Source organism: Diaphorina citri, unplaced genomic scaffold (genome assembly GCF_000475195.1).
Source record: "Diaphorina citri unplaced genomic scaffold, Diaci psyllid genome assembly version 1.1 scaffold1072, whole genome shotgun sequence".
NCBI lineage: Eukaryota > Metazoa > Arthropoda > Insecta > Hemiptera > Psyllidae > Diaphorina > Diaphorina citri.
In genome coordinates, this window is record NW_007378501.1 from 68,467 (window position 1) to 92,402 (window position 23,936).

The 23,936-nt window shown below is 37.4% G+C and overlaps 3 protein-coding genes across 3 annotated transcripts in view; 1 reads left to right on the forward strand and 2 right to left on the reverse strand.

Moving 5' to 3' along the window:
• LOC103514045 (proton-coupled amino acid transporter-like protein CG1139) overlaps nt 1-7,872 on the reverse strand; it is a 16,489-nt gene extending 8,617 nt beyond the window's left edge. Inside the window, exons 1-7 of the mRNA XM_026827101.1 lie at nt 7,241-7,872; nt 6,437-6,513; nt 5,678-5,751; nt 4,472-4,578; nt 2,880-2,994; nt 466-738; nt 60-135 (exon numbers count right to left, since the gene is read on the reverse strand). Of these exons, the coding sequence (XP_026682902.1) occupies nt 60-135; nt 466-738; nt 2,880-2,994; nt 4,472-4,578; nt 5,678-5,751; nt 6,437-6,513; nt 7,241-7,410 (892 nt within the window). The 5' untranslated portion in view covers nt 7,411-7,872. The remainder of the gene's footprint in view (nt 1-59; nt 136-465; nt 739-2,879; nt 2,995-4,471; nt 4,579-5,677; nt 5,752-6,436; nt 6,514-7,240) is intronic.
• Nucleotides 7,873-11,967: 4,095 nt separating this feature from the next.
• LOC103514046 (NADPH:adrenodoxin oxidoreductase, mitochondrial) lies at nt 11,968-15,322 on the reverse strand. Its single transcript, XM_026827092.1, has 7 exons — nt 15,153-15,322; nt 14,326-14,464; nt 13,779-13,997; nt 13,279-13,494; nt 12,812-13,004; nt 12,421-12,611; nt 11,968-12,166 (listed from the first exon to the last, which is right to left on the reverse strand). The coding sequence occupies exons 2-7, from the start codon at nt 14,425-14,427 to the stop codon at nt 12,017-12,019; spliced, it is 1,071 nt and encodes a 356-aa protein (XP_026682893.1). The 5' UTR covers nt 14,428-14,464; nt 15,153-15,322; the 3' UTR covers nt 11,968-12,016.
• A 145-nt stretch (nt 15,323-15,467) lies between these two features.
• On the forward strand, nt 15,468-23,423 carry LOC103514038 (rabenosyn-5). The gene is made up of 10 exons (XM_008478904.3): nt 15,468-15,714; nt 16,475-16,646; nt 17,657-17,788; nt 18,161-18,301; nt 18,551-18,712; nt 19,250-19,344; nt 20,785-21,011; nt 21,749-22,046; nt 22,314-22,423; nt 22,754-23,423. The coding sequence occupies exons 2-10, from the start codon at nt 16,505-16,507 to the stop codon at nt 22,887-22,889; spliced, it is 1,443 nt and encodes a 480-aa protein (XP_008477126.1). The 5' UTR covers nt 15,468-15,714; nt 16,475-16,504; the 3' UTR covers nt 22,890-23,423.
• Nucleotides 23,424-23,936: the final 513 nt, after the last annotated feature.

A 23,936-nucleotide genomic window follows, 5' to 3' on the forward strand; every position in this document is an offset into this window, starting at 1 on the left:
ATTTTTTTCCCGAAAAAAAAAAAAAAAAAAAAAAAAAAAAAAAAAAAAAAAAAAAAAACAGGTTGTGTGGAGGTGTTTCAGTCGGATGTCCAAAGAAACATCTAACAACATGGCTCCGCTATCATATCCATACGACTTCAATGTCTTAGAAATTTATATGTAGACCTTATATGTGATATATGTAGACCTAGGTATTTGATTGCACCTCAAGAAAGTTCACTGATTGAGGAGCTTTTGAAAAAAAAAAAAAAAAAAAAAAAAAAAAAAAAACAGCAGATTACAAAAAGTTAGCTATAGATAAAAATTGATAATAAAAAAAAAAAAACACAGCAGATTACATAAAGCTAGCTATAGATAGAACTTGATAGTCCTCTTAGAACAAAGGGCTCATCACATGCATCTTGAAAGTAAAATTTACAATGCCAATAGCTGAGTTAGCTGACATGGGAGCAACATAAAACTTACAATCCCAATGGCAGACATGGAAAACATGACCGTGCCGAAGAAAAGCGGTAGTTCTTTCAATTCAGCCACCACCGTGCGGTCCTTGAGCGATGGAATATCCGTGAACACGTAATACAGGGTGATACCGAAGCTGACAATGGTGACACCCGATGCGAAGGCGGAGAAGGGGGCGAGGAATTTGAGGTTGCGAACCCAACAGAGGAGCAGCAGGGGGAGGAAAATGATGAGGACGTAGTAGCGGACGTCATGGTCTCCGTAGTAGTGATCAAACACCTGAGGAACAAAACACACAACGTCTGAAATATAAGTGACTATAATGGAGGCATGATCTGGAAAAAGGACGTAACGTCACTTACGCCCTTTTTCGGTAGTCTACATTTTTGGATAGCAAATTTTCTTCTGAACACGCCTGTGAAAGAAAGATCTTTCCATCACTTTTCTATTTTTTACAACAAGTTATGGCCCTGTAATATTGTGTTCATTTGAAAATAAGAAAACTTTAAACTCGATTATCTCAAAACTATATTTGTGCAGTTATACCCTTCTTTCAGATCAGGCCACAATTGATAGAGGGAACTGGAACAACGGAGGTCCTATCGTCCCGAAATCGAAAAGAGAAGGAGGACAGGATAAGAGAAAGCCAGCCGTTCCAAGAAAGGACCTTATTTGTTTAGGATAATGTTTGCCCCGGGCGGGAAACGAACCCGCACCATAGCGCTTACAAGGCTGATGGTTGACCAATTGAATTCTCGTGATCTTTTTTCCGCCACACACGATGCACGCACATTCACCTGTAGAGGAAAAATCTAACCGAGATTTTTCCTCAAGAAAAAATGATGTCCTAGAGAGGTTACAGGTGATCAATTATAAAATTCCCCTGACCATTCCATGGGAAGAGTCTTTCAATAAACTCCATACCAATAACATAGGTATGAGGAAAAAGTGGTAGAATATGTAAAAATCTTAAGAGTGCTGGACTCGGAACGTTGATGGAATAACTGGTATACCTCAAAGATGTAATAACAACGGCAAAATTGGCACAGTTGGCACACCTATGGATTGGTAAAGTCCATAGCTTGTTTAACTAAGGTAGGTAAATGGGAGTGCACTGGTATTTGTTGTGCCACATTGATGCATTTTGTGATCGATTGGCTGTATTGGGGGGCCCTGTAGTGGCCCTATTTCTGGGTGAGATGAGTTCTACCATCAGTACAATTTACTGAGCTAAAAATCTAATCACAGCTTGTTCTAATAAATTGCTATACCAGTAACCTATAATAAATGATGATCTATTGAAACATACATAGGTCGGTAATACGTAAATGTATTTTCACTGTAAAGACTTTCCAATACCTCACATTATAAATGCCAATTTATTGTTTTTGGCTCCGAAGACGGCACTAATCGCTAGATATTCTAGATAATCAATTATTCTCATAAACTTTATGGTATTGGTTGGGCAGGTGCCAACTTTCAAGAATAAACCAAGAAGAACTAGCAGTTACACACCACTGTGACTTGCAGCTTATACTCGTATAGGTACATACCTACATAAATACAACTTGTTAATCTCGTGCAAAATTGAAGAACGTTTGAGATATTTACAAAACCAGTTCGTCCGGCGGGAATACCCAAAAGTTTCCATTTACCTATAATAGTTTTATTTAGATATACATTCCCAGGTACTTTTACCCAGAATTAAGAGCAACCGGTCATTTGAGTTACGTATTGCATGATCAACTGATTCCTTATTATTATTATTATTATTATCTACCTAGGTATTACCAAGTAAGTATAGGGTAAGTATATCAGGTGTCCATATAAAACCATGCTTACTATTCCATACACACGTGACTGTGAACTATATTTATTATACACGTGATCCGCCCATGGATTGAATTTCAATAAAAAGTTTGTTTTTATAACACTTTAGAGCCGCTGGTCAATAAAAGAAAAGACCAGTTATTGGTTTTTTTCTTCTGAACCAGTTGACAGGGAACAGGTCAATAAAAGTTGAGACCATGCAGTTATTGAGAGCAAATAAATAAACTACACCCTCAGTAGCAAGTCTGGACACTGAAGGCTCTAGAAATCAGACTGTCTAGCTCTAGAAGCGATAAATAAATAACTATTATCTAATCTTCTAATGTTAGTAGGGCAGGTATCTTGTTTGTCAAGTCCAGATCATGTTTAGCAAAAGTTCAACGAAAAAAGTCAAGGCTCAGCAAGAGATTTAGTCTTTCATTTCGGCATTACTTTTATGTTAATTTGCTGTCGGATTTTCCCCTTTTTCATAGCTACACAATCTACACATATTTCCGAGTATTGCCATAGAATCTTGGCCTCAACTTCTAGTATCTATTCTATTTGAGGAAAATTCCGATTTTACGTCCAGTTTTTTTCCTGTAAGAGACCGATGTCTCTTCATTGGCCGACACGCACAAGAACTGAACAACAAACACGAGACATGGAATCTTGGAATGACCTGTAAGAGACCGATGTCTCTTCATTGGCCGACACGCACAAGAACTGAACAACAAACACGAGACATGGAATCTTGGAATGACAAGTATAAAATTCCATCTGATAATCTGATTTGTATGAAAACAAATAGAGAACACCCCAGACATGATTATCAGCAAAACGACTATGTATATCAAACTCAATACGACTAAATCAGTTCTTTCTCCATTCTCCATAGACCTGTTCTTTCTCCATTAGGCTCTAGTTACAGTGGATCAGATTTCTTAAGGCCCATTACCAGTAATACAATGTTATCTAGCTATCTAAGGGTTAAAAGACATGTATACCTACTACTTCTTTGAAAAGAGAGAAAACAGCAAATTCTAAAGACGCAATACGGGTATACTGATATGTACCTAACTTACTCTCGTGCAGAACAGGTTCCAAAGATAAACGAATGGTAACCAATCATAACCAATGTTTTATTCTTGGATAGAGATACCGATAAATTATTATGAGTTAATGTCTGCCAATCACAAACGTTTTACTTGTGCAAGCCGTTCCGAGAACGAACCTTACCTATCTATTTAGGATAAAATCCGCCCCGGGCGGGAATCGAAACCGCGACCTAGCGTTTACAAGGCAGACGCGCTACCCGCCAAGCTAACTAGGCTGGTTGAATTTAAACCTTATTTTACTGGATTTTTTCCTCGACCGTAAGCAAAGAAGACCATGACAAATTCGAAGATTTTCAAGAGGTTTGATAGAGGCAATTGTAACTACTGAGGTCTTATCATCCTGAAAACGAAGAGAGAAGGACAGAATTTGTTTAGGAAAAAGTCCGCCCGGAGGGCGAATAGAAACCGCAACTCAGCTCTTACAAGGCAGGCGCGCTACCTTCCAAGCTAACTCTTATAAACTCGGTGTGTCCACACATAGCCGACTGGCCATCCATCGACGTCGAGTGAACCGTCCACACTGCCTCCATAACATAGATTCACCTCGTCGATCGACGGCCATCGACTATATGTGGACACACCTTTACAAGGCAGCCTGTCTTGTGAAGGGTGTGTCCACAAAATAAAAAAAAAAAAAATAATAAAAAATTACACATATGTATAACAGTACACATAATTATAACAATTAGGTACATAGCTACATAGATAAAATTTTACTTTTGTCTATACATAGATTAGATTAAAATCATTGTAAAATTGGGTCTGTCGCTGATAGACCTGTTTTCGTCCTCTTTTAACGAAAAACGGTTCGACCATTCCATGAAGAGTGCACTTTGAATCGGTGGCGGATTTCTGGGTGCACCCCAAAGTCCCTTGTACCGATGAAGTAGTAGGTATAACGAAAGTCTAGTTTTGGGGTCTAGCCTTTTGCGAATAATCTTTTTTAGCCTCAAGTTTTATTTACATATTTTAAATAACATGGTTGACCTTATGTCATTTGCTTATTTGCCTAGAGTAATAAATAAATTAAAATAAATAAATACATAAATAAATTAAATAAATAAATATGTATAAAAAAGAGTGGCAGCCACCGAAATCTCTGTGGTCCTTCACTTAAAGCTACCTCAGCAATTTGAGGATACGTCAGACTGGGGATCTTTCTCCTTCGACACAACTCGTATTGTGCGCGGACCTGGCAAACAAAAAGATAGCTTTAGAATAGAGAATACCTTTCGAACAAACCCTATATCATTAAATAAGTTTGAAATTTTGGATCTTAAATTTTGATTTTTTGATCTTAAAGAACGTGACAAAAGGTTTCTGAATTTGCAATTAAAAAGGCGAAATGAAGGCCTGATAGGACCGTAGAGGGATGCCCCTTAGATGTCTACAAAAAGAAAAATTAGTAGTACCTACCTAAAAGAAAATCTGACTAGATAGCAAAATGAAACTTGTAAAAGTTGTTTGAGGATATTCGTACTCTATACAAAAGTTTAATCAAGAACAAGTAATAGGGTACTAATGAGAGTCCGTACAAACAGGTACATGATAACGTACATAGATAATAAAGGTAAAATCAATAAACATATTTTTTTTGCTTCATAAATTCATATTAGTTTAGATACTATCGATTCATTATCGAATGTCCATGACATGCTTTTAAAGAACGATTTAGCTGTCACTCTGTCACCTCATACAAGTACGGTAGCACTTATCACATTGGAATTCAAGTTCGATTCCTGGTTTGGTAAAAAAAAAAGTTTGTTAATCTTTTCTTTTGAGGAAGCGGTGATAACACGTTTAATGCATCATTTCCCGATCGATCACTGAGGTTAAGCAACGGTGTACGTGGTTCGTATCCGTATGGGTGACCATCTGGGCAATCGCGGGCTGCTGGTTTTCCACGGCCCCACTCAAGCTGAGTGAGGTTAATTGTGAGGAGGCAACTTATCACCGGATGGAAGGTAAAACCTGGTTTGCTAAGAGCCTATACAGTAGGAGGCGGGAAACTTGTCGAATAGAGAGTAAAACCCCGTCGCGGGGCCGAGCACCGCTAAAAACCTTAGCAGTTGTTATACAGTGACGTTAAATTCCTGTGAAACAACTTGGGCTCAGCCCGTTGATATGTTTAAAACTTAAAACTGTCTATCGTTGTCCAAACTTCACTACTGTATAAGTTGTTATTTTTTGGCAGAATGGATTTATTAGTATTTTTTGAATCCTTATTTTCTCACATTTTGCAACAAAAAAGATAATAAATAAAGTAGTTCTTAGACCATTTCGATTCTTACCAGAAGATGGATGCAGTAGGTACAGAAGAGGCCGATGACTAACGTTCCAACAACGCCGGTTACATAACCGACATTTTTGAAAAAAACTAATCAACTTGAGATAAAAATTGGATCTATAATAAATAACCTCACTCTTTCTACAATGATAATTAATTTAAAATTCATTACATAGCTTCAAAGAATAAGGATGGGAAAAAGGAAGAAGATTGGACACAATAGAGAAGGTTGTGTAGGAGAGAGGGAGAGGGAGAGAGAAAGAGAGAGAAGGAGAGGGAGTAAGAGTGGGAGAGGAAGAGGGAGAGGAATAAGAGAACATGAAAATGGCGTGATATAAGTATACACGTCAGTCACGAGGTCACTATACCCTGACTGAAATTTACATATTTTATGACTCGACTTAGACTAGAACCACCAACCTCCAGATCCGAAGTCCACTCTGCTAACTACTACAGTACTGAGGTTATACTATACTAGATTCGTATAAGCTTAACCCATCCCTTGGGGCTGTTGCCCTTACACCGAAGCCTCAGAGTGGGCTTTTTGTGTATGGAGCTAAGCTGGTTCTATAACATACTAATTAAAGAGGAGATAATACTAGATATACATACATACCTGTTTCGAAGGTCTCTACGACCCGTGTCAAAATGGGGAGCCTACTGCCCCGAGCCACAACATCAACTGTTTCCAGACACAGAAATCATTTCTTCTATTGAGATTATCTTTTCGCGAGGTTTTCCCTTGAGTTTTCCGCGTTCACATTTTTGAAGGCGTTAGGAAGAGCCAGAATACCGGTGCCCAGACTGGCTTTCAGCATGTGAAATAGGGAGTCCCCGTAACTGAAAGCAAATATTGAAAAGTTTTTTAAAAGTTCTTTCAGGGGTGTACCTAAAAGAATAATTATTTTATTGCCCTTTCACCTAAGTTGATAATTGTATTGATTTATGTAGGTACCCTACATAATATGAGTATTATGGCAAATTTTAACCAAGGATCTATCACGAAATGATGCACTCCAAATTAGAAAACCCCAAAAGGAATTTTTTGGTTAAAATGAAAAAAATCTGTTAAATGGCATAGGTACCATAAAGTAGCGATGAACGTGGAGAAATTTTTTGCCTCATGATTATTATTATTATTTTTGTACATAAGTGACTATTTCTCAAGTCATTTCTTGTCTCGCCCTGTCCACGAGACAAAACAGAATCAAATCCGAAATGATGCACTCCAAATTAGAAAACCCCAAAAGGAATTTTTTTGTTAAAATTAAAAAAATCTGTTAAATGGCATAGGTACCATAAAGTAGCGATGAACGTGAGATGAGAAATTTTTTGCCTCATGATTATTATTATTATTATTTTTGTACATAAGTGACTATTTCTCAAGTCATTTCTCGTCTCGCCCTGTGATTATTTTTCCACGAGACGAAACAGAATCAAATTTTCGTCTCGAAATTTACAAGAAGAGACTAGAGATTTCTCGTCTGGTCGTGGATCAAACCAAAAAGTCCGTCAAATTTCATATCAAAAGTCATAGATACCAAAAAGACCAATGTTGGGTACTTACGAGGTGGGATGTTTGACATTTCGGTTCGCGTACGGATCATATTGATCGTCCGGGGGTGTTTTCTCATTCCTCTGGGCTTCCGTGTCCCCCATAGACAGATTGGACCCTCTCACCTCATTGTCCGCAATGTACTCTCTGCTGTCGTTGATCGTATATGATTTAACCACCATCTTGACTCGATGTTGTAGCGGATGAAATTTAAACTTTCGTAAAACAAATTGAAACTTTGATTAAACAAATGGAAACTTTGATAAAACAAATGGAAACTTTGATAAAACAAATGGAAACTTTGATAAAACAAATGGAAACTTTGATAAAACAAATTTAAACTCTCAAAAAACACGAACTTTTCCGGGCAAAGGGTTTTGAAAAAACTGGAGTCTGAACGAAAATTGAGCGCCAGATTTACGAACCGAGGGTTTTACTTTTTTTGGGGTACGCTTATGTTTTTGAAGGCTGACGGTCCACGGTAATTTTAAATGGGTAGGTACTGCATGGGTATGTCAAGTTATGTGTTTTTGGGTTGATTCACTGTGTCAATAATGTTGGAATTATTATCACTAACTAAACCTACAATCAAATTTTAGGTCAATGAATGAACTTTATCTTGGGAACCTTTTCGGCTTTTCTAGTGAACTACTAAATACTTTGATTATGATCAAAAAAATGACAAATAATTGTGTTATTGAGTATTGAGTAAATAATAACTTAAAAATAAAAACAAGGACGAAAAATATTGTATCGATATTTATAGTAGCTTGTTAACGTAAAATGTAAACTGTGATATCTTTTTGCCTTTTAGATAGATAATGTTATTTGGATTTTTCAAAACCAGCCCAATTTAACGCAAATTTGATCCGGTAGAAACAAAATGATTCTTTTGGTTGTCTTAAAAAAAAGACAGCGGCAAATGATCTGAGTTAAAATGATTCTTTTGGTAGTCTTAAAAAAAAAGACAGGGGCAAATGATCTGAGTTCCACTAATTGTTTATTTCGCTCCAAAAAACAACATAAAAAAAGCATTTATTTCGACTAAAAAAATATACAACAAAATTACGAAACAAAAATGGAATAACAATCAATAAACAAACTTGTTTGAATCGAAAAAAAACTAGATTTTTAAAAATACTATTTTATCCATTTACATATGTAGTAAAGTACTCGATAGTAAACATAATTTTTTTTCTATGGTACTGGTACCAACAGCATAACTTGACTGAGAGCATAAATGGATTGTAACTTCTAGAGTGCAAATTTCGCTCAAGACAATGTCAAATTTTATGAGGAGAATCATAATCAGCTTTACGGTAGATTAGTAGACAAAATCTAGTGGTGTATTGACGCGTTTTTTCCTTTCGAAATTTCCATATGGGGAAATAGGGAAATGGAACATTGCCTGACATTGTGGTAGTGGTGGAAAATGGGGAAACGGTATTTTGGTATTGGTACAGGTAGGGCCATCGGCTTTAATAAACGCCCTTGGTCACTGCGACCTGGTTAGATCTTTTGTGACATGGGGAAACGGTACTTTCTTTTTAAATTGTGAAAACCACCATGGAAATTGTGAAAGCAAAATAATTGTGTTGGATAGGTGACCAAATGGCCACACATCCCGTCTTGCATTTTTGAAGGTCTGATTGAAATAATTGCTATCTAAAATACAAAAGTTGTAACCAGACTAAAATTTAATAATACTTTGTCCTTATTAAAAATAAATAAACAAATGAACAAACAAACAAATAAATAAATACCTAATAGGTAAATAAATAAAATGAATATTGCGAAGTGTGAAGGTATTTCAACTGCATTGAACATTATTGTTCGTCACAAAAATTGTTCTCCGATTAAACTGATTTATGACTAGACTTGGATTCGAACCATCAAACTTCAGATCGGTACTCAATATTTATATGAATATTATCATTATAACTGAGCTTCTTTTTGTTATTCTGTCTTCTTCGTTAAAATATTTCAAAGTTTAGGAATCGCTGAAGAGTCTGCTCAATATCTCGTGTATTAGATCTCATGTAATAGGTACTGCTTATTTGGTATGACAAGAGAGTTCTTATTACTTCTTATCACACTACGGAGTCTTCTACCTTTTTCCAAGGTCGCGAGTCTTTCTACAATGGTAATTAATTTAAAATTCACCACATAGCTTCAAAGAATAAGGATGGGAAAAAGGAAGAAGCTTGGACACAATAGAGAAGGTTGTGTGGGAGAGAGGGAGAGGGAGAGGGAGAGGGAGAGAGAGAGAGAGAGAGAGAGAGAGAGAGAGAGGGAGGGAGAGAGAGAGGGAGGGATAGAGAGAGGGAGAGAGAGAGAGAAAGAGGGAGAGGTAGAGAGAGAGAAAGAGAGAGAGGGAGAGGGAGAGAGGGAGTAAGAGTGGGAGTGGGAGAGGAAGAGGGAGAGGGAGGGAGAGAGAGAGAAAGGAATAAGAGAACATGAAAATGGCGTGATATAAGTATACACGTCAGTCACGAGGTCACTATACTCTGGCTGAAATTTACATATTTTATGACTCGGCTTAGACTCGAACCACTAACCTCCAGATTCGAAGTCCACTCTGCTAACTACTACAGTACTGAGGTTATACTATACTAGATTAGTATAAGCTTAACCCATCTTTTGGGGCTGTTGCCCTTACACCTAAGCCTCAGATTGGGCTTTTTGTGTATGGAGTTAAGCTGGTTCTATAACATACTAGGTAAAGAGGAGATAATACTAGATATACAAATATACATACATACATACCTGTTTCGAAGGTCTCTACGACCTGTGTCAAAATTGGGAGCCTACTGCCCCGAATCACAACATCAACTGTTTCCAGACACAGAAATCATTTCTTCTATTGAGATTATCTTTTCGCGAGGTTTTCCCTTGAGTTTTCCGCGTTCAGTTTCTTCTTTGTCTATGGCTTTCCATCCTTCCCATGTTACCACGGGGACTCCTGAAATCATGATTCAATCATTTATGGAATTAAAGTATGGCGAAAGTACCTAGGTTTTATGCTTGAAAAAAAAAAAAAAAAAAAAAAAATATTTTTGATTTGATTTTTCGATTTTACTTTCATGTAATGATTTTAAATCAAGACTAGAGCCCGTTCTCCCTTTATTCCCGATATAATGTTTAAGTCACCCATCCATTTATTGGCCTTTCTCGGCGTAGCTTAACATAGGTGACGCTAAAACCGGTCTTAAATTATCGACTGAAGTGTTATCTAAAACTTTCTCGCTTTGAGTTTATAGGTCGTCGCGACAAATTTCAAGATCAGAGCTCATTTGTGTAAGAAAATGTGAAAAAAATCCTTCAATTTTTTTTTGTTTTTTGGCTTTATGGTTTTCTGGACAAAATTTGCACCACCATTTTCGTGTTCCTGGTAAAAAGACCTTTAATTTGATATATAGGTCGACCAGGTTTGGATAAGTCCTTCTATGGGGACAGACAGACCGACAGACAGACAGACAGACAGACGACACCGAAGCGAATACAATAGTCCGTCCACTATACCTTTTATTATTAGTAATAATAAAGGAAGGACGGACTAAAAAGTACTTACACATATGTATAACAGTACACATAATTATAACAATTAGGTACATAGCTACATAGATAAAATTTTACTTTTGTCTATACATAGATTAGATTAAAATCATTGTAAAATTGGGTCTGTCGCTGATAGACCTGTTTTCGTCCTCTTTTAACGAAAAACGGTTCGACCATTCCATGAAGAGTGCACTTTGAATCGGTGGCGGATTTCTGGGTGCACCCCAAAGTCCCTTGTACCGATGAAGTAGTAGGTATAACGAAAGTCTAGTTTTGGGGTCTAGCCTTTTGCGAATAATCTTTTTTAGCCTCAAGTTTTATTTACATATTTTAAATAACATGGTTGACCTTATGTCATTTGCTTATTTGCCTAGAGTAATAAATAAATTAAAATAAATAAATACATAAATAAATTAAATAAATAAATATGTATAAAAAAGAGTGGCCTGGAGAGTTTGGACAAATTCCTTAAATAATTATTTTACCTATAAAACTAAACATGTAAGTCATTTATAATCTCATTTATCAGAAGTTAATAAGGGTTGAGGTCAGAGTGTTTTAATCATCGAAATCTTGTTGGAAAAAATCTGCTAGTATTGCTTGTCCTAAGATCATAAAAAAAGTAATACGACCAACAATAATCCAGTGTTGATCAATTAATTATTTATCCTTTTCACTCTTCGTGTTTTTGCAATACTATTTCTTTATGGGTGTTTTTTTTATCATTATTATTTTAGAAGCCGGGGAGTTTGATTAGTGACAATCAAGCATACATTTGGATGTAACTTCAGGAGTGCAAAACTCGTATCCCTTTTTTTACTGGACAATTTTAGTTTGAAATTAATCCCAAGTCCTCCCAAGTCCCAAGTACCTTATAACTATCCAGTACGTTTCTAATTAGTAAAATTACTTCTCATCTAGCTATTTTACTATTTTTGACGAAAAAAATTCGGGAGGTAAAAAAAAAAAAAAAAAAAAAAAAAAAAAAAAAAAGAAAAATCCTCTTTTCACGAAAAAACAGCTCGACCGATTTTGATGATTTTTTTTCTTTTTTTTTGTGGTTGTTAAGAACAGTACTGAGGTTGACGTAGGCTACTTAAAAATGTCACATTGGATCCTGATTCAAAATGGCGGCACTTCAAAGTCCTGCCTCTTACGCCACGCTGATCCCGTACAAAGGACGGGTCAACCAGTAGTTTTCCCAATAGGTCATTAATTCACATTGTCAGTCTAAAACTCACCTTCCTTAGGGATCACTGTGCAGGATTTTTCATTGAAAGGTATGTCTGAATCTACACAACGACTTTGGTATCCTATGCTACGGAAAGCAATACCAGATGGTATCAACTCTGTGTCCTCAGTTACCAAGGCTTGCTGATTCTGAGAACAAAAATAATAATAAAACTTCGGAATTGCTTTTGCATTTTGCTTCAAGACACATTCTTCCATTTTCACCCTTGTCTACCCAGGAACGTAAATGTTTGGTCAGAAAATTTCCGCCCCGGCTGGGATTCGAACCCAGCACCTCAGGAACAAGAGTGAGTGACCACAGAGTGGGCAAGTGAGATTAAGTAAATCAGGATTGGGTAAAGTGAACACAAAGTATGTACCTATACCTGTATTTGAGAACTTACATCTAAAGGTCCCTCCAATCGATTGACAGCAAAGTTGATCCCAGTGATGGCACCATTATCATTCAATTTGAATTCTGTAGGTGACCTTAGGAAAATCGGCCTGAAATATTTGCTGCAATTTGATTTGCTCTCGTCAGGATTTGAGGTTTTCAAAATTAATTCTGTCAGTCTTTTTCGAGGTCTTGCCAAAGCTGAAAAAAAATACAGAAAATAAATTATCAACAAATCAACTAAAAAAATACAGCTGAAAAAAAAAAAAAAAAAAAAAAAAAAAGGAAGTAAGTCCAAGGTTTTGCCCTGTCTAAAATCGAACTTGGATTTTTTGTTTGATAGGCCAGTATAATAACCAAGTACAAGTAGGTGCTAGGCTATGGGCGATCATTTAACTTACTTGCAGAAGCTTCGTGCACACCGCACAGTTGTTCATTTCGAAACACAGTTTGGACATGCGGCAGTTTGGTCATCTCTCGGAATTCCTTTATTGTAAATGCAACCTGCAACGCTCCTCTTCGTCCAACCAAATTGACAGATTTTATTCGACTTGTTGATAGCTTTTCTAAACTATGCTCGGTAATATCTGTGGACTAAAGGAATTTTAATTGTGTTAAGCATAAATGTTTGTCACAAATGTCGTAGTGAAAGTGTAGCAATGAAACAATTGCTCCATTAAACTCATGTGGTCTGTGTACTCTGTGTTGTAGCATACCAATCCTGTATTAAGGTGCTGGACTGCTGGATCAACATGATAATACCAGAAAGTAGCTCATTGAAATATTTGCAACCGAATTATGAGAGCAAATTGTTTGCTGACGGGCAATGTACCTAAAAAAAAAAAAAAAAAAATTAATCCATATTTACCTTTAACTGATCCACTGGGCTGAGTAATATCCGGGCTACATCCATAGCAACATTGCCTTGGCCCAGTATAGTGGCTTCTTCACAGTCTAAACTCAAGTCCAAGCTAGCATCTTCAGGTAGACCATTATACCAACCTACAAATGACCGAGCTGAGATTATATTCTTGCCATCTTCACCGGGGATGTTGAGCTTTTTGTCATTGTCTGCTCCATAGGTCTGGAAAAAAAAGTTTTAAGGGTCAGTAGTCAAACACTTGTTGGTTAATCAGGAAATCACAGGTTATTTTTATTTATTATTATTTCAGCACAGTAATAACAAAGCTTACTGCTCTAGTAAAGAGACTTGTTAACCCTAATAACCTCAAGAAATTTAAATTAAGCATTATGTAGTAGGCACCTGTTTTTACTTTGACACTCTACAACTGTGTAACAAAGCAACTAAGAAATTAGGTAAGTACCTAATATAAAAGTACTTCCCAAAGGTTTTTAAAAGGTACTTACCAAAACCACAGCATGATAAGCATTTGTCAAATCCCCCAAAGAAATGTCCTGACCTAGACAAATATTTCCGTAGAAGTTGACTCGAGGATTGTCACCTGTTTTGGTAAAAGTGTTGATGACATTTTTCACTTCTGGGTGATCTGGTGCGACACCATATCTGACAAGACCAAATGGGACTGGTAGTTTTTCATAAATGTCAACTGTGCTTTGTGGTAACAGCTGAAAGAGGAGAATGGTTAATAATAGTTTTTTTTTTTTTTTTTTTTTTTTTTTTTTTTTATGAAGCACAATAAGTAAGTCTACAAATTTGATTCACGGAGTTGATACATTTTTTGAGCTTAAATTTTGAGTTGGGCTTTCACCACAAAGGGGGCATCCACTTGATTAATAAGAAAATTAAAAAACCTCTTCAGTATCACAGTCAAATTTTTATCACATTGAACACAAAAGTTCTTGTCCAATCACTGAAAATAAGTACAAAATATTTCTGCTGTTCCACTAGCTTAGTATAGGAAATATATGACCCTTCTCTACACATTGATAGTACCTTCAGGATCTGTTGGGCACAATAAAATCCTGCTGGTCCACTGCCTACAATGCAAACATTGGGTTTCAACTGAGAGATGGTGGAATACACTCTCTTCATCATTTTGGATGTATTGTGATAGCTCCTGGGGGCATAACTTCTGAAATTATAAACACATAAGGTCTCTTTACTATCTCCTCTCAACATGATCTCACAATACCTACCAAGTGTGTCCTGAAGTAGCCAAAAACATATTACATGATCTTCCAGAGGTTTTATAGGTATACCATCTACACTATTGCTTACATTTTTTTTTTTTTTTTTTTTTTTTTTTCTCCTCAAGAAATTTACACCATTTTTGAACCAGGTGCTTTAGAAAAAAAAAACACAAAACATTAATTTACTATTGGTAAAAATTAGAAAAAAATTCTGGACCCTAGCCGGAACCTCTTTTTTTTAAAGTCCATTTTTGCCCTATAAAAAAAGGAACGATCTTTAAAAAGGTAATGGTAAAAAAAAGGGTAATGGTACAATGGTAAAACAAGCAGGGTCCGTCCCTCCGGGAATTTTTTAGCCCGTAGTCTATCTCTGAACTGATGATAATCCAAACTGAATCCCCAGGACCAGAGGAGAATGATTTCCCAAATGTGTTTATTAATTTCCGGTCTTCTGTGTCTAAGTACAGGTAACTAATTTACTGTAGTTACATTAGTAGGAATAGGCACAACTCTGAGCCAGAGTATAGCAAAAGAGAGAGTCTGATCCTTTCACTGGGACCTAGAAAGTTGTAGATGCATAAAACTATGGAACATACCATTATACCATATATTTTATGCTATGGAACTTACAATGAAAGTTTTCAGGGTGTTGAAGCACCCAAGGTCCAAATCTTTTGGGTGCACAAAACACTTAAACCACACTAATCACCATTAAACAGAAACAGCTGAAACACTGACCAAGAAACTAATAACTAACCACTAACCAAACTTTCACCATGTTAAAATTTGGGATTTTGGGACGTTATCACTTTTCAAAATTTTCCCGCGAGAAGAAGGCTCCGTTTACAATCACGGAAAACTTAGGAACTGCAATCTGGCAACGTCGCTTTTAATAAATCGGGAAGGTGGTGTCATACGGGGTGGTTCTCTGTCTCTGGTTCTTTTTGTAGTTTTTGTTACCTGATTTTTTTTTTTTTCTTCTTGTTAATAAGTAAAAAAGTGATCTCATTTCTCATTTTTTTATTGAGCAATTTTTTGCTGATAGGAGGTAGGAGGTACAAGTGTTTGCTCTCCACTCTCCATGTTGCAAACACGGCAAACACCTACTGGAAAATTGGAATTCTTGAAAGGCTGATTGATAAGGAAAGGAGAGATCTAAAAACAAAGGGAAGGAACATTGCAGGATTTTTAGGTGAGTGTATTAGGTTAGGTGAGTGGTGAGTGTACTTCCAAGGGGTATTTGTATTTCCCAATAAAGGATTGCTGCTAGTAGTGCTAGTCTTGATTTACACTTTCCATAAAGCAAAGATATTGTACCTCTACATCATTTTTCTATCTAAGGACTTGAAGAGTGAAGTGCAGAACATTCTACAAAATCCTAACAGGTAGTCAGCTAAGTACTCTTAAAATTTTGTTTTCAAGGTAATTTTTCCCCACACAGAGTATATTTGGGCAATGCCTAGCACCTATTCAAATGCCTGATGAGTCTGACTACTATAGGTCTTGGTCCAATTCTGTGACGAGCCACTTTCCCACTTCATTAATCTCACCCAGTTGGAGAGGAGCTGGGAAAAGCCAGCAGCATATGACTGTCCAGATGGCTACCCATTCAGATACCAACTGTGCACAAGTCTAAAATGTTGCTTAACTTCAGTAATCCATTGAGAACTGGTGCATTCAACATGCTATCAATTGAATTCATTAATCCCAGCCAGTCTAGTCAGAGAGTAGTGCACCTGCCTTTTAAGTGCTAGGTCTTTCATGGGTTTGATTCCCACTGCGGGTGTATTTTATCCTATACAGATAAGGCTCTTCTTGGAATGGCTGGCTTTCTCCTATCCAGTCCTTCTTCTCTCTATGATTATGGAATGATTAAATCTCAGCAGTTTCAGTTCTGTTCCTTCTATGAAATCTCTTAAAAAAAAACCTACCTATGGTCAATTTTTCTACAGTTCACAGGGTGTGGGGAGAGCTGATGCACCATGGCAGACCTAGATGATGGCCAAGTCATGGAAGGTTACATCTGCCCGAACTGCATGAAGATGTTCAACACCCCGGAGCTTCTGTTGAAACATTTTGAAAATGAACACTCGACAGAGACAGATATTTTGAAATCTTTACAAGGTAATTTTGGGGCTCATTCCAAAAGGAATGTGGTGTAGTACAGAAAAGGATGGTGTAGGTCAGGTGTAAACAAACTGCGGCCCACGGGCTGCATGCAGCCCGCCAGCTCCTTTTGTGCAGCCCATGACCTCATTTTGATATTTAAGAAAAAAATCAAAAACAAAAGACATTTAAAAAAATGTGAAAAAATAAAAATGTGTTAAGAGGATTTTTATTATTATTATTTTGAAAGGTTGTAGATCAATTTCTTCAAAGGCACTCTACTTTATTTTGCTCCTTTTAGCAGAGCTTCAGTGTAGAGAAAAAATGTGTAGAAGAGGATGTAAGAATTAGGTAGGTACCTCAAAAATTAATTATTGACAAGCTTCAGGTACATACTTTGTGAAAAAATTGCCTGTGGCATAGTAGATTTTGAACATTGATCAGGCTGCGTTTCTGAAGGGTGGAACAAAATTTTCAGAAAATTGCCTTCGGCGCTATAATTTACTATACTTTCTGATTTTTGTGTGGTATGTCAAATTTGTCAAAACTGATGAGCTTCGGACACATTATTTTTGAAAAAAATCTAAAAAAAATTGCCTGCGGAGCTATTTATCTTGTTTGATTTTAATTAAAAACAAAGGGAGGAGGTAAGTACCCCCCCCCCCCAAGATCAGATGCCGTCTACAAATGAATGCAGCCCAAGGCCAACCTTTTAAGGTCCAATGCGGCCCACGGTCACTTTGAGTTTGTGCACCCCTGGTCTAGGTCTTCATAAGCATAATTATGTGGCACATTTTTCTGGCTGTTGGATCTGATTGGGGCTAATTTCAGAAAGAGCTTCATTATTTGGCTAACTCTTGAAAGGGGCTGTGTGTTACTTTACCAGCAAATATGGCATTATTTCAAGACTATTTTACTTACCTAGTGGTGCTCATTCCAGTGTATTTTGCAAGCAAATGAGGCACTTTTTTATGACATCTTAATTACCTATGCAAATTTATGACATCTCTATTTTAATTTCTCTCCAGGATTATTTGGATATGCTAAAAAGAAAATCCTCAATGAAAGGTCTCCAGAGAACAGCAATGGCTCATCATCAGCATCCAGTAAGAAATACTCAGTCCATTACTATGAACAAAATTGGCCAGTTCAAGACATAGGTAAGAAAAAAGGACTCTGTTTTTGCACTTGGAAAAAAAGGTATGTGTACCTATGTACTGAAGTATCTACTAAACACTTTAAGTAACTACTTTAAAGCATGTAGTAGGTACCTTCCTACTTGTCTGTGGAGAAAAAAAAAATGTATTTTCAAAGCTTAAAATCAAGGGGGAGGGAAAATGATTTGTACATCTCCAATTTCTTGTAGTTTAGAAAATTCCAGTTGAGAGAAAAAAAAAAAAAAAAAAAAAAAAAGTTTGATAATTTTTTATTTTCTTTAAAACTTATTGCTCATTTGGAAATCATAGGACACTCTGATTATAACACTCTGTTTCATAATAGGTTCTAATGTCCTATTATCTTCCCTCTGGCAGGGGCCTCAAGGAATCACACACAGAGGTTCAAAACCCTTCGCGATGACCGGTATGAGCGATTTTCTCATGAGATCAATAAGCTCATTATTCGACTGGACAAACTACTTACCAACATGCCCATAGATCCGATCAAAAAGAAAAGTAAGTGAATTAAATGTGTTGATATTATTATTTACCAATACAACAGCGTTGAATGTATTATTAATGATGGCTTTGCCAGCCTAGTTAGCTTAGTTGGTAGTGCGTCTGCCTTCTTTCTTGATATAGGCCGCCAGGTCGACATCGTTCGTACGCTGCTTTGGCCACAGTGATCACTTCTTGTTGCATGTCGTTCGGCATGTCTGTAGATTTGAGTATTATCATTGTTATTTATTTATTTTTTCTCTCCAGATCACGAGCAAGCAATCGTCCCGTGGCTAGACGGGAAAGATGTCCCGCGCTGTCCCAATTGCTCACGAAGTTTCAACTTCGCCAAACGACAGCATCATTGTCGTCTGTGTGGCTGCATTATGTGTCACGATTGCAGCTTCTTCCTACCCTTGAACAAAGCAAGTAAGTGGCAGGGGTTCAACATGTCTGGCTACGGGACGTTAAACAGAGAGTAGACTAGCGTCTACCCGTGGGACTTAAACAGGGAGGAGAACAGCTAACCCTAACCAGCCTAGCTAGCTGGCAGTGACATAGGGGTTCAACAAGCAGTGCTCTGGAAAGTCTATATCTCCACATCCCCACCATTTTGCATTTCAATAGTTTGTTTTGCAAATGCTCATACTCATTCATAAAAGGCTTTATGGATTTGGTTGACTGTTTTGCATTTAAAATTTTATAGATTTTGATTGTTCTGCTCTCGAATAGTTATGTACTCAGCCTCTATTTATTTGGATGAAATTAAAAAAAAAAAAAAATCTAAATATTTTCGGGCTCCGCCAGGTCTTTGGGGACCTTTTAAAGATTTACAATTCTCATAACTAGGTTAGAGTTGGCACAAAGTTGAAACTTTGACAACCTTTTTTACATACGTCCTCGTACTTATGTTTTTCCATTTCTCTTCCTACTATCATTTATTTATTTATCATTACATTTTTTCAGGGCAAATCCTTGTGGAACCAGAGTTGGGTGAATCCCAACTCTCTGCTAGTGCTAATTCGGATCTCAACCTACGCGTATGCTCCTATTGTTTGCAGGTAACCTTCATTACCTATATACTTTTATACCTGTTTTCTTACTTTTCTCTTTTATGATTTCCTGGTTTCAAGAAGTAAAACGTCTTTCATTGGTGTAAAAAAAGTGGATATAACTTTCGAAATTTTTTGATATTGGCTTGTTACAAGCGCATATTTCGTGAACCATCATTCCCTAGAACCCTTACATTAACACCGATTGATTTCTCGTGAAAAGTTACATAGGAAAGACTCCTTGGTCATCTTAAATACTCTAATGGAAACTCTTGTAAAAAAAAAAAAAAAATCATGTTGAAATATTTGGAGATATCACAGAGAGGAGAGAGGGAGCAGAGAGAACCTTCCAGTCTGAAAGCAGAAGAGAGAATGAGCTCTGACAAAAATCTAGGTCTGAAGAAACCTCCCCTTGACCCCCTACTACCAAAAACCATGTAGGGGGTCAGGGGAAATGTAGGGGGTTAAGGGGAGGATTCTCCTACATTTTGACCATAGGTTTGAAGTTCGGACTTAATTTACTCATTTCCCCTCCATTTTCATAAGTGGAAGGTCCTCATCGATTCTTCTGTAATAAGTCACCTATTCGCGGTTGGCTCGCGGTATCTGCGGTTGTTCGCGGTATTCGCGGATTGTTCGCGGTATCCGCGGTTTGTTCGCGGTATCCGCGGATTGTTCACGGTATCCGCGGTTTGTTCGCGTTATCCGCGGTTTGTTCGCGTTATCCGCGGTTTGTTCGCGGTATTCGCGTTTTGTTTTCATCCCTCAGGATGTGTAAATGTGTAGACCGAAAAATTACAAAAAAATGCGGCGCAGTTATTTCATGTGCAAATGGAGGACTTAAGCCCTTACCCTAGTGGGATGAAAAAAGATTGGAGAATTAATGTTGAACAGGCTTGGAAACATTACTTGAAGAAGAAAAAAAAAGATCTGTTGTGACGCAGTGGGAATAGAGTGGAATATCTTGAAAAAGTAGACTGGAAATTTGGAAAAAATGGACTGGAAAACCGGGAAAAGTCAGGGAATTTTATTTTTCCATTTTGGTAGACACCCCGTTAGTTTTTTGCTACAAATATCTTTATTCCTAATTTTTTGTTTAATAACTGTTACATTAGACTCAACCGATCTTTTCGTAATATGCCTCTCATACGATGGGTGTTAAGTAATGGGTCGTTGAGAGACACAATACTTTGGTCCTTGAGAGACACAATACTTTCCGTTTAGGTGTTAAGTCAACACGAGAACACATACCTGATGAGCATACACACTATCATTTAGAACTGACTCTGTCAGATAGACCTGACACCTGATCAGGTCCACCTGATAGTGAGTGGCTGGCCTTAGTTCCTGCTCTTTTTTCCCCACCTTCATCCCATGATCCCACCAATCCAGAATTCTTTGTAACTTGAAAAAATTCATAATTCTTACCTTTGCATCCTCTTTCTTCAGCTGTTGGAGAGTCGCGAAGTGCTCAAGGAGTCCCGAAACTCGCGCCCCCTCATCTGTGATCTCTATGATGCTCTCATGGGCAAGAAACAAGAAGCGAGTAAGCTAAGAGCGATGTACTTGGAAATGATCGACTCCCTCCTGGCGGGGGAAACAATGTACTACGCTAGTGATGCGCAGGCGCTACGTGTTAAACTGGTGCGCCTGGCGGAGAATATTGATACTATCAGGTGAGTTGACGAGGAGCTTTTGATCTTTACAACTTGATTGGAATACGTATAATAATAATAATAATAGTGCTTATTTATACTGCTCGCATAGGACTGAAAAGTCCCTTTACTCCAGCAGTAGGCTACTACTATTATTGTGGTCAAATTCTCAAATTATATTGAGGATAAAATTCCATACCTCAGCTGGGATTGAACCCACGCCCTCCTGTTTACCAGGAAAAGAAGAGAATTAAGTAAATTTTGGGAGAGAGAAATTTTGGGAGAGCAGAAAGTAGATTGGTAGAGAGGAAACTGTGCAGGGCCGTTTCCGGGATTTCGTCAAGGGGGAGATGTACCAAATTCCAAGAATTCGCCTACGGTAAAGAAGAAAAATCAGGCCTTCGCCCCCCCCCTCCCCCCTAAATACAGCCCTGCGTATATGTACCTCAGTTACTTATCTTACCGATTTGACCTTTGCAAGCTGTCTTTTCAAGGAAGTTCTACAGTTACTCAACCAATGTGTAAAAAATAAAGCAATTAACATCAGCTCATTGTAATAATTCCTTATATCTTCTTATGAACTCTGTGCACCTTTATTCTTTTCCTGCCTTGGTAGCCAGCACAGATATTGTAGGAAAAATTATTGGGATGCGCGCAAGGAAATGACCTAATGGTCAATTCTTAACATTAGCTAAAAAAAAAAAAAAAAAGCCAACAACACAACAACAACATTGTAATACTTTCGTCTTCTTTTCCAGCAACAAAGTCACCACCCTCTCCTCTGCGTCGGGGGCCCAGCAGGCCTCTGACAGCCCCATGACCATGTCCCAACGTCTACACAAATCCATACGTCAAGCTTCGACCAACTTTATTCGCACCCACCTGCTTACCCTCCCCAATGTTCCTTCAGATGAGAGACTGGCGGAGTTGAGAGAGGAGAGACGGCTTGCGGAGGAAGCTAGACAGAGGGAGGAGGCTATAAGAGAGCTGAGAGGAAGAGAGGAGAATTTCAACGTCGAAACACATCATGGCCGACATAGCGTGTCTAAGGAAAATGTAAGTGAAAAGTCTTGAGCCCGTTCCCAGTCGTGAGTTTCGTCCGATTTTTTTTTTTTTTTTTTTTTTTTTTTTTTTTTTGTGGATGTCCTGTAGGTAATGTGATTTAAATGAGAGTGTTCCCACTGCACACGACATTTTTTTTTTAACGAAAAGGTGGAAATGGACCTTTATAGGATCAAGATGAAAATGTACCTGTAGATTTGGAACGGTTGTCTTTCTCCTGTCCTGTCCTTATTCATTCCTTTGTATTATTCTCGGTTTCAGAATGTGTCCTTACTGGAAGCATGGAGTCCTGCAGGTACCAAGTCAGTCAGTTCCCAGGATCCTCTGGTTCAGCAGATCACCAATATTAAGCAGTTTATCAAAGAAGCCAGGTCAGTACTTTTTTTTGCAACTTTTTGGAGCAAACGACCTACTGTCCATAGTGTAAAAGCGCCTAAAAGGAAAAAAAAGCAACTTTTTATATGCTCCTTTTTTCTGTCCCTTCCCACCAGCTGCAGGCCGCTATTTTTGTGGTCAAATTCTCAGACAATGTTTAGGATAAAATTCCATAGCTGGGCTGGGATTAAAAACGATTCAATCCTGGCCATTGAACCCACGTCCACGTGTTCACTAGCCAAGTGTCTTGGCCACTACACAGAGGCAGACGGTAGCCAAAAGTTCATTACATATAACTAATTATGGCGTTTTGTTTGGGCTTTCAGAATGGCACATCGTTACAATGAAGTAGCCAGTTTGGAAAATCACCTGAAAGAATTGCAGGAGGAATATTTTCGGCGCCAACAGGAACAACAGACAGAAGTCAATGACAGCGGCTTGGTCACGGTAGATTCATCATAATAGGTCCTTCACGAATCACTTAAGTTAAGTACCGTTGAGCGTGGTATGTTCATGCATAGGTGACCGACTGGACACGCATTGCGTGTTGCTGTCATAACTATAGGTCCTTCAAGAATCACTAAAGTTAAGCACCGTTGAGCGTGGTAAATTCCAACATAGGTGACCAGTTGGATGTTTCACGTGTCGTTGGCTATTTGGATGTACAATCTCGTGAATTGTATTTCGAATCAGATTGTATAAAAAAACTTATTTAGACTGTCTCCTCCTAGCAGTATAAATGGGGCATGAACATATTCTATATCTATAGGTATAGATAGGCGTGCGCACAACAGAATACCTCGGGAAAATCTTTTGGGTTTATTCGGGTTTTTCTTCTAAATTTCTATGCTTTTATTTTCTTACTACGGCAATACCTACTTTATCTAGTTAAAAATACTCTATCTTTCTTGTATTCATTTCTCGTCATTATTTTGTTATGGTTTAGTTTATTTTTTAATATAAAGGATTTATATTTCATATCATTTGCATACTGTACTTCTATTTTGGTTTTCTAATTCAATTGTTATTAGGATAAATTCCATGGTAGGAATAAACATAAAATTGATAACAGAAGTAACTCATAAAATCAGAAATATGATTCCTTTCAAGGAGACGAGTTTTTAAAATCTCATACACTGGAAATCAAGAAGTCAAGGTTTCTAATAGATTATGTTGGAGGAAAACAATAAAAGAAACCCGGGATAAACATATTGGAGATAAATTTCCTACTGGGTGAGATAAATAGAAACATCTGGATCAGTGAAACAACAATAAAATAGATTTTTTTTTTTATTTACAATCAAATTGGATTCAAATAAATAAATATTGGGTTATCATAAAATTTCTCTTATCATCAAAATGAAACTAACAAATTCCTCCATATATCAATAGGATTAGAATGATTAGATCAAGGTCAGTAGGTACCTGCTATTACCTAGATTTTTTCCATATTGTAAAGTAGAAAGAAGCATGACCCATTAAATAAGGAGGACTTGTCTCGCTGGAGGA

Bases quoted from the DNA above. Each gene is read 5' to 3' on its own strand.
- LOC103514046 (XM_026827092.1), bottom strand. From the start codon at position 14,427: ATGATGAAGAGAGTGTATTCCACCATCTCTCAGTTGAAACCCAATGTT. The intron at 13,495-13,778 runs GTAAGTACCTTT...TTTTTTTTCCAG, and splicing joins CTTATCATGCTGTGGTTTTG to ACCTATGGAGCAGACAATGA. The intron at 12,612-12,811 runs GTAAGTTAAATG...ATTTTTTTTCAG, and splicing joins TGTGCACGAAGCTTCTGCAA to CTTTGGCAAGACCTCGAAAA.
- LOC103514038 (XM_008478904.3), top strand. From the start codon at position 16,505: ATGGCAGACCTAGATGATGGCCAAGTCATGGAAGGTTACATCTGCCCG. The intron at 18,713-19,249 runs GTAAGTGGCAGG...ACATTTTTTCAG, and splicing joins CCTACCCTTGAACAAAGCAA to GGCAAATCCTTGTGGAACCA. The intron at 19,345-20,784 runs GTAACCTTCATT...CTCTTTCTTCAG, and splicing joins TATGCTCCTATTGTTTGCAG to CTGTTGGAGAGTCGCGAAGT.